Raw genomic sequence first — 10,606 nt, 5'->3', positions numbered from 1 at the left:
AACTAAAAAAACAAGCTAAAAATATGAATTATAAAAGAAGCAAACGGAGGCACAGGAGCCATGGCACTATCATGCCAAGCGCCCCGACCTCACACCGGAGTAGCGGACGGACGCCAGGTGAACTCCTCGTGAAAGGCGCCCCGCGATAACTTTCTCCGGTTTCATCTCGAACGTTACCTGCCTCGGCTCCGTGCCAGTCCAAAGTGAAAGTGTGCTGTGACGTCGCCTGCGTGATTGGGCAGCAGCAGCGCACCACAGGATTACTGTAGCTGGCTGGCACGGCCCGTGCAGACGCAGCGGCGAATGTTCCTTCATCCTGCGAAAATCTTTTGCTTGGCTGCTCGCCTGCCCAGGGCCCAGGGAGGCAGCATGGCTTGTGTGCTGCGTGCTGAACCGCTGGGCCAACACCAAACAAGACAGGAGAGCCAGGCGTACAAAACTCTGACAACTGAAACTCTGAAGGGTGAAGGGTGAAACTGCGAAAGTATGGACCGGTCCGTGGTGCTTCCTTTTTCTTTTTTGAAAATAAAATAGTGGTGCTTCCTTGGATCAAGGGTCTGTACTCTAGCGTCTACAGTACCATCCTGTTATATCAGTTGCGTCCGCATGATTTAAAAAAAAAAAAAACAGTCTACGTCCGAATTGAAACCTTTGAAATTTGAAAACAGGTACTAGTAGCACGGAGAAACGCAAGAAGAATTTTTGTTTGATGGACGCCTTTAAATTTTTGTTCGGCCACAAATCTTTTGCAGGAGCTGCATTTTGTTTGGAAACCACAGTGGCGTGAAAATAGGCAGTTTTTAGCTGATTTCTGTACGAGTCCTCCAAATCCAATTCAAATTGAGCTTCTAAATTGCGTGTGTTCCTTCTCAAAGTTGGCAATGGCACCATAAGATCTGCCTCTCCTATATGGAAACAAGTATAGAGAAATACTAACAAACACCGGCCCCTGTCCAAAAATATAGGCGACGGATGAACAATCTTGATATCTCATGTGGGCATGTCTTTTCTCTGCAATTTAATTATGCTATGCTGGCAAAAAAAAACGATAATAAAAAGGGTAATTTCCTTTCTGATGTCGCATTTGACTATTTGTGCTATCCTAAAGCAACAGTGGAAACTTGCAAATCCTCACAAAACCATTGCGTTGATTACGAATTGCTCCATCCGTCCCAAAGTAAGTGACTTTTTTTTACTTTCAGGCATTTTATTTGACCGTTTATTTGATTCAAAAATTTTGTATAAATGTTACCTATTTTATTATGACTTATTTTATCGTTAGAGATACTTTAATAGTCATTTATTTATTTTGTAATTTACATAATTTTTTTGAATAAAATGAATGGTCTAATAAGATGTCTGAAAAGTAAAAAAAGTCACTTATTTTGAGATGGATGGAGTCCTACTAGATTCCTGCTATTGCTTTTTGTACTCGGCACCAATTTTGAAGCAAAAGTTGCTTGATCATTAGAGCAAGATTAATAATACAACTGACTCGCGGGCTGTAAGGTTATTTGCAGTATTCTCTTAGCCCACGTATATAGTAAGCTTTTCATTATTAATGCATGGATGACTTATTGAAAGTTCTAGTTTGGTTTTGGTGAATTGATGAAACCCTAAGTGCTAATCTAGTTTATCAAGTGATCATAACATAGGCAGCACACTTCAAGTAGAAGAAGCTAATGAAGATCATAGCATAACAATGGTGATGGCATGGCGATGATCAAGGGCTTAAACTTGAAATGAAGAAAGAGAAAAACAAAAAGCTCAAGGCAAAGGTATAAACTATAGGAGCTATTCTATTTTGGTGATCAAGACACTTAGAGAGTGTGATCACATTTAGGTTTGATAGTCGTACTATTAAGAGGGGTGAAACTCGTATCAGAATGCGGTTATCAAAGTGCCACTAGATGCTCTAACTCATTGCATATGCATTTAGTATCTAGTGGAGTGCTAACACCCTTGATAATATTTGTGAAAATATGCTAACACATGTGCACAAGGTGTGTGCAGGATTCGGCGCTTTCGGGAAAATGAAATGCCTATTTTCTATTGCGCCGGATGCAAATTCTTGGTGGTTGGCACATTGGAGCAAGGGTGGAGAAGATAGAAGTGAGAACAGAGCTGATGCCAGCGTCGGTCCAGTGACCGGATGCTGAATCCAGAAGCACCGGACGCTGACTGCCTGCGTCCGATCGAGGAAAACCAGGTTTCGACCCTTACCGTACTCGACCGGACGCTGAGGTTCCAGCGTCCGGTCAGTTTTAACTGGAGCGTCCGATCAGCGTCATAGCCGTTGGAATCTGACGAACAGCGTTTGAAGGCGATGACACGTGGCGTCCATCTATGGACCGGACGCTGAGCCTTGGGTCCGGTCAAGTGGACCGGAGCGTCCGATCAGAGCACAGAGTACCCAGTGAAGGGGTACAACGGCTCTATTTCGTGGGAGCTTCTATTTAAGCCCCATGGCCGGCTGTGGCTCACATCTTTGGCCATTTTCATTGACATAGCAACCTTGTGAGCTAAGCCAAAGCCCTTCCACTCATCTACATTATTGATTCATCATCATAGTGAGATTGGAAGTGATCCAAGTGTATTGCTTGAGTGATTGCATCTAGAGACACTTGGTGTTTGTGTTTCGCTGCGGATTTCGCTTGTTACTCTTGGTAGTTGCCGCCACCTAAACGGCTTGGAGCAGCGAGGATCGTCGAGCGGAGGTGGTGATTGTCTCCGGCTCCGATCGCGGTGATTGTGAGGGGTTCTTGACCTTTCCCCGGCGGAGCGCTAAAAGGTACTCTAGTGGATTGCTCGTGGCTTGTGTGATCCTCATCTTGTGTTGGTTGTGCGGCACCCTATTGAGGGTTTGACGTGTGAAGCCAATTAACGCGTGAACCTCCAAGTGAGTGAATCGCCACAACGAGGACTAGCTTGCCGGCAAGCAAGTGAACCTCGGTAAAAATCATTGTGTTCATTATTGATTCCGAGGTGATTGGTCTTCATTGTTATTCATCTTTGTGATTGATTGGTTCTTCATCTACACGGCGGTATAATTATCCTAATCACTCTCTTTACTTTACCACAAACTAGTTGGCAAGCTCTTTAGTATAGCTAGTTGTGAGAGCTTGCTTGGTTGGTTGGTGTGACTCTTTAGTTAGTCTTTGAGAGCACACTAACATAGGATAGTGTCTTTGCTATTGTGTGAATAGACACTATCTAAACTAGAATTGTGGTAGGTGGCTTGCATTTTAAGTAGGCTAGCGCAACACTCGCTTCGCCTCATAATTGTCTAACCACTTTATTAAGTGTTGTTGTAGAAATTTTATTAGGCTATTCACCCCCCTCTAACCATTAGAACCTTTCACTTATCTCTCTCACAAAATTTCTTTGTTTTTGTGCTTAAGTCGGTTGTAAGCTTACAGCCTGCTTATGTTCTCTCTCCTCTCCTCTCCTCTCTCATCCATCTCAGCATTTAACTGGCTTACAACCTGCTATTATACTTGCCCTTAACACCACTCGAACTGGTATGGCAGTCAGCCTGTTCGTTTGGCTGGGCTTGTTCGTTGCTGGATCGTGAAGACGTACTGCTGGTTGGTTTGATGTGAGAGAAAAATATTATTCTGGCTGGAAATTTATGATCGTTTACGACCAAGCGAACAGGCCGATTAGCATAAACAGAATAAGTTTCTACATAGTAGTAGCATAACTGCATAAGATGGAACACGTTTTACACAATTAGTGGCTCAAATCCATATTTTTCTAAATCAATGCCAAATATCAAAATCATAATTGACATAGTGGCATAAATCTTTTTTTCAAACTTTCAGCCTGTTCGCTTAGTCGTAAACGATCGTGGATTATAAGCTAGAATAATATTTTTCTCTCACACCAAACCAGCCAGCAGTAATAATCCACGATCGTTTCGACCGAAACGAAAGCTGTTTAATCGTCATGCAGGTCCAAGGCATGCTCGCATGAGCAATGTCATGAATATCACAGTAACGTGCGGTTAGGCATAACATGTGTATCTCTAGAGCATAATGGTATGAGCAATTTGCATGAGCAAATTACTATTACCGAAGCTCAATCAAAAAATATACACTATGTTTGTTTAGGCTTGTTTGGCTGATAAGCTATGACTAAAAGTATTATTGGCTGATTTGGTATGAGAAAAAAATACTATTTATTAACTGAAAAAGTAAGCCTAAGTCCAAAACGAACGGGCCGATGATGTGTGTGATATGTGTCCCTTGGTATGCTAGTTGCAGTTGTGCAGATCCAAAGGACAGTTCTTCATATACGAGAGCCAAAATCCCAATAGGTACCCCTCTCCCGGATGGAAATGGCATCATAACAACACCTGAAATTATCTTTCTGCTAGCTAATCTTCGGCCTGTTCGAGACGCCGTAAACGACCGTGGATTATTTACTGCTGGTTGGTTTGGTGTGAGAGAAAAATACTGTTTCCGGCTGAAAATTTACGATCGTCTACGAGCAAGCGAACACGCTGCTTACTCCTACTTAAACATTATCATCCCAAAAGCCCACGATTTGGTACTAGTATTACTTGCTGATCAGCTTTGAGTGATCATCATCTCCTTGTCTTCCAAAGCAGGTTCAGGCCCGGGCGAGCGATCAATGCGGACGGAGAGGAAGAGCTCCCTGTTGCCCCCGTGCAGCATCTCCCTGGGCACGGCGAAGTACAGCTCCTTCTCGGGCGCGACGCCGGCGCCGTCGGCCAGCGCGCTGCTCCTCACCGGCACGGTCGCGAAGAAGTAGCTCCCCGCGAGCTCCGCCGCGCCGGGGGGCGGGTTGGCGTAGAACGTGCACGTGAACCGCGGGAGCGGGGGAGGTTTGGCCGTCGCCCGAAGAAGCACCACGGACACCGCCGCGCCGTCGCCCAGCGGGCCCGCGGCCATCAGGAACAGCGACGCGTCGTCCCCGCGCAGCAGCAGGCGGTTCGTCGAGCTCCGCCGCGTCGGGGCCGGGGGCGCGGGCACCGGGACGGCGAGCGGGATGGGCGCGCCGTACGCCACGTCCTCGACGGGCCAGGAGTGGTCGCAGGCGAGGTGGGCGGCGAGCGTGCGGGGCGAGCGGAGGAGCGGGCAGCCGGGCTCCGGGCAGTGGCACGGCGCGTGCTCGCACGTGTCCCTGTGGCTGGCGCTGAGGAAGTAGGAGACGAAGCTGTCGCAGCCGTACTCCTGGAAGTCGCACGGCACGCGGAGGTCGGTGAAGAAGAGGTCGGGGGGCGGGGGTGCGCCGCGGTCGCGGCAGGTCCGGCAGCGGCGGCCCGGGAGCTTCACGCGGCAGGCGCAGCACGCCAGATGCCCCACCGCGCACTGGACGCCACTAACACGCCCAACCGCAGACGGCAACACCATTAGAAATTGAAATTTGCCGTGTGGAGATGGAGATGGGGGCAAGCGAAGCGAGCAACCTGGTAGATGGGAGGCGTCAGCGCGCAGGAGCACAGCGAGCAGTAGAGCTTGCCCTTGTCCACCTGAACCGCGGTCGTCGGTGCCGGCTGCTTTTCCGCCTGGGGCTCCCATGGAACGGCGGCGATCGCTTCGGCGCCTTGTGCTGCTGCGTCGCTCGGCTCTTCTTTCCCTTCGTGCCTGATCAGTTGGGTACCGAACAGCAGCGGCCCGTCCCTCGCCCTCTTGCCGGTGCGCTTGCTGCTCCCGGGCGGCGGCGGCGGCGCCAGCAGCTCGCTGGTCGGGCCAGCCTCCCCTGCCTCCATGGTTTCTCTCCAACTTTCGTTTGGCTTGTGCTCGTCGTATAGATTCCTAAATTTTCGGAGTATTTTTCTCTCGCGCAAATAAATAACAATATTTCTTCACGAACCGACCACGACACGAACCAGCCGACAGCGAAGAGTCTGAGCTTTCTTGGGATGCTCCGTCGTACCACTGTAGAGGGAATCAAGGAAGAGAGGACTAGTGCCAGGGAAGAGGGAGGCGGTTAAAAAGGAGAATGAACAAGGAGAAAAGGGAAACTGATTTTTATGCCTTTTTAGATAGAAGGAAAATTTTATATACGCACGGATGTCAGACTGCACAAAATGCTAAAGTTGTCTTTTGAACACAAGATTTCTTAAAAGCTAATAAAAACTGAAAAGAATGAATTCCCTGTAGCTGGAAAGACGTACCACGGATTCAAAATGTAAAAATTGCACAAGAAAGTTGTTTCATTGTTTGGTTGTGGTACAGAAATTGTGAGGGGTCAATATTGGATATCCATGGAGGACTTGAGTGTTTTATCGTGCTCAATCAAATTCAGTTTAGTTCATATACTATAAAAGGGAAGTTTGTAAGGCTATCTCCAACGACAACACCCAAAATACAAGATATATTTATTCTTTGGGTAGGTTACGGGCAAAAGTTTCAATACATATTCGACATCTTCTCTAACAACAAGACCCAAAAGAGAATACTTTCTGTAAATGGGTTTCCATAAAAGAGAATGCCCATATTTGAGTTGTGTCTCTCAGACTGTCTCCAATAGGTGACCCATATGGTCACCCAAACCCAAAATGGGTAGCAGGAGACCCAAAATCAGCCTCTAACAGAGTACCTATATAGGAGACCCATTTTGGGTTGTCTGATAGGCACAACCCAAATATGAGTATCCTCTCTCCTGAAAACTTATTTGCAGAAAGGATTCTCTTTTGGGTCCTATTGTTGAAGAGGATGTCGAATGAGTATCGAACCATTTGACTGTTGCGTTACCCAAACGTTGAATGGGTCTTGTATTTTGGGTGGTGGTGTTGAAGATAGTCTCAGGTAATCTAAAATAGGTCTTTCATATAGGTACTCTGTTGGAGGCTGATTTTGGATCTCTTGCTATTTATTTTGGATTTTGGTACTCATATGGATTCGTTGTTGGAGACCGTCTAATGCGTCCTTTTTTTTTGTCTAGTTTTGAAATGTACCCAGTGTATGCTACTCGGAGCATAAAATCGGCACAGAATGCAGCATCTCGTAGCGGATTGGACAAATTTTGTTGAATTAGTTCAGCAACGGGGCTATGGTGGTATGGGGAACTGGTGTTGAAAGTTGAATACGAATTCAGAAGTGAGGATACTTTTAAGTTTGTATTAGGTTCAATTGGGAATCATCCGATTAAGCCAGCATATGACGAGTAGGGCCTTGTTTAGTTTACATCAAAATTCCAAGTTTTTTCACTCTCTCTCCATCATATCAATTTTTGAACGCTTGCATGGAGTATTAAATATAGGTAAAAAAATAACTAATTACACAGTTTAGTTGAAAATCACGAGATGAATCTTTTGAGCCTAGTTGATCCACGATTGGACAATATTTACCAAATAAGACGAAAATACTACTATTTGTCGGGTTGAAATTATTCACAATCTAAACAAGGCCTAGCACTACTCGTACATGTGATATTGCGGTGTACTACTTGAAGTACCCGTAGCGGTCTGTACACTGTACTTCTGTTCTCTTTTCAGGCCGCTGGTGCTGTGGGGCATGTACTGTCCCGTAGCAGGTTCCAAGCACCCGTTCCTCTGTCTAAAAAAAAACAAGCACTGAACCTGAACGTGAGCCAGCATTGGTCATCAGAAATCAGAAATTTTCACATATCTGGGCTGGCCACTACTGTTTGGATCGGATACTAGAATCGCTTCTTGGATTATTATGAGAGGTAAAAATCTGTGAGTTCAAATGCTACAGAATCTCTAGCTTGTTGGATGACATTCTTAGAATCCGGCTGGATTCAAACAGCCCCTAAAATCAGGGAAACACCATAGATGATTTATTAGGTCGAAACGGACATGTCTTATGACTAGTTTGTAAACGGGGACAAATTTGAATTGTCTGAAATCTAGAATGGCTTCATGCAATAACGTTGCGGGTGGAATATTTGGGCACTAACAAATGGCAAATTTGGTTTTTTTTTTTATAATCAAATGGCAAATTTGGTGACAAGTGACCATCGCAAAGCCCAAGCAATCCCAGGTAGTATCAGAAGGTACAACGTAGAAACAGTATTATTAGAAGGTCTAACACTGTTTGTTTTATCGTATGAACCATACTTATCAGCTATTATATAATGTTTTTCTCAAACACCAAAACAATCATTCAGCTTATAAGTCACAGAATCAATTGAACCAACAGGGTGCTGGTCGCAGGCTTGCAGCGAGTTCCTGCAAGAGGATGGAATTGCAATCTGCAAATGGCATGCATAGTGTTCTCCGAAACCATTTTGGTTGGAGGTTCACAGTTTACATTTGCACATAGCAACAAAATACACATGCAAGCCTTTCTCTTCCAGCTACGAATTGAAATCGATAGTTTTAGCGTAAAATCAGCACAAGAACGAGGCTGGAACCCTAAACTTTGGGAGACGATAAGCAAGCAGCGCGCTGCAGGGCCGGAGTTGAATCTGTAAGAGAATAGAACGCTCAAGTTCATTCAATGTTCAGAGTACAACAATCCTAGCCAATCAACTCTAACTATCCTGCATGTACTTAGCTGAAGACTAGGGACTATCAGTTACACGGTGGAGCAGGTCATACACTAGCTAACAGACTCCTGATGAATAGCTCGCTTACCCCCCCCCCCCCCCCCCCCCCCCCCCCCCCCCCGCAGTTGGAGCAACTGGTGATCGAATACACAACTATCTCTGAACTCGTTGAACAATGGCGTCGGCAGGCCTTTGGTCATTATATCAGCAAACTGATACCGTGTTGGTATGTGCAGCACCTTGAATTGACCTAGGGCCACCTTCTCGCGGACGAAATGGATGTCCAGTTCGACATGTTTGGTCCTGCGATGATGAACCGGGTTCTCAGACAGATACACTACAGATACATTGCCACAATAGATGACCATGGCCTTGTCAAGTACGACGTGAAGCTCGCGAAGAAGATGTCGGAGCCAGCAGCACTCAGCAGCAGCATTGGCGACCCCCGGTATTCAGCTTCAGCACTCGATCGGGAAACCGTGGTCTGTCGCTTGGACGACCACGACACGAGCGAGTCTCCAAGGAACACACAGTAGCCAGACGTCGAACGCCTGGTGTCTGGGCAACCTGCCCAATCGGCGTCGGAATATGCCTTCAAGGTTGTCGATGGAGTTGCCGAAATGGTGATGCCGGTGTTGATGGAGCCGCGCAGATAGCGCAGAATCCGCTTGACAAAATTCCAGTGAGCGTCGTGAGGAGAATGCATATGAAGGCACGCTTGATTCACGCTGTAGGCGATGTCCGGACGCGTGAGAGTGAGGTACTGGAGTGCCCCAGTGATGCTGCGGTAGAAGGTGCCATCGGTGGCAGCGTCGCCGTCCTTGGCAGACAGCTTGGGCGAGACGTCGACTGGCGTGGATGCAGGCTTACAATTCGCCATCCCAGCACGTTCCAGAATGTCTTCGGTGTACTGGGCTTGGTTGAGGTGGAAGCCAGTAGCGTCACGGCGCACCTGGATGCCAAGGAAAAAATGCAGCTCACCGAGATCCTTGATCGCGAACGCTTCCCGGAGCTGATCAACAATGTGGCGCAGTAGTGTGGGCGATGAGGCAGTGAGGATGATGTCATCCACGTACACCAGGAGGTAGGCCACATCATGACCACGCTGATAGATGAAGAGGGAGCTGTCAGAGCGCGACGCGGTGAAGCCCATGCGGAGCAGCTGACCACCAAGGCGGAGGAACCACGCCCGTGGCGCCTGCTTGAGCCCATACAAGGACTTGACGAGCTGGCACACATGATCGGGGTGGTCCTTGTCGACGAAGCCAGCCGGCTGGTAGCAGTAGACGCGCTCGGCGAGATCGCCATGCAGGAACGCATTCTTGACGTCGAGCTGGTGTACTGCCCACCGCCGTGTCGCGGCGAGGTGAAGGACAGTCCTGATGGTTGCCGGCTTGATCACTAGGGAAAAGGTCTGATGGAAGTCGACCCCTGGGCGTTGTGAGAACCCACGCACCACCCATCGGGCTTTGCGGCATTCAAGACTCCCATCAGGCTGCAGCTTGTTCTTGAATAGCCATTTGCCAGTGATGATGTTGGCATTGGCCGGTCGAGGCACCAGCGTCCAGGTGCCATTGCTTTGCAGTGCGTCGAACTCGGCTTGCATGGTGGCCTTCCAGTCCGGGTCACGGAGTGCGGCGCGGACGGACGTCGGTGGTGCAGACAGTACCGTTGTAGTAGCCACGTGCGCGTACTTGGGATTCGGCATGTGAACCCCAACTTACGCACGCGTGACCATCGGATGTCGAGGTGGTGGCCCAGCGTCTGTCGCCGTGGGAGGCGCTGGTGGTTCAGTGGGCGCTGACGGTGCGGATGGCGTAGTGGGCGTAGCCGATGGTTGTGGCGCATCCGGTGGCGTCATGATCGGCGAGGCCGGAGGTGCCAATCCGCGCGCCCGGTCGTTGCGGGATGTAGAGGCCGGGGCACGCGGAGGAGCCATTAGCGCGCGTCGTCAAGCCGAACGAGGGTCGTTTGGGATCAGAACGTCGTCCGACAAGCATGGCGCACAGGGATGATTCGGCGCCGGTGTAGTCTGGCCCTGCACAAATGGAAAACTGGTCTCATCGAAGTAGACGTGATGTGAGACAATTACACGTTTGCTCTCCAAACTGTAGCATTTGTA

The 10,606-nt window shown here is 48.2% G+C and overlaps 1 protein-coding gene across 1 annotated transcript; it reads right to left on the bottom strand.

Moving 5' to 3' along the window:
• Positions 1-4,384: 4,384 nt before the first annotated feature.
• On the bottom strand, positions 4,385-5,880 carry LOC136457856 (E3 ubiquitin-protein ligase SINA-like 7). The gene is made up of 2 exons (XM_066457861.1): positions 5,435-5,880; positions 4,385-5,336 (listed from the first exon to the last, which is right to left on the bottom strand). The coding sequence occupies exons 1-2, from the start codon at positions 5,735-5,737 to the stop codon at positions 4,572-4,574; spliced, it is 1,068 nt and encodes a 355-aa protein (XP_066313958.1). The 5' UTR covers positions 5,738-5,880; the 3' UTR covers positions 4,385-4,571.
• Between the last annotated feature and the right edge of the window lie 4,726 nt (positions 5,881-10,606).

The sequence above is a fragment of the Miscanthus floridulus genome, chromosome 6 (genome assembly GCF_019320115.1).
Source record: "Miscanthus floridulus cultivar M001 chromosome 6, ASM1932011v1, whole genome shotgun sequence".
Classification (NCBI taxonomy): Eukaryota; Viridiplantae; Streptophyta; class Magnoliopsida; order Poales; family Poaceae; genus Miscanthus; species Miscanthus floridulus.
The sequence above is the reverse complement of the archived record's forward strand: the minus strand, read 5'-3'. Positions and strand labels throughout refer to the sequence as shown.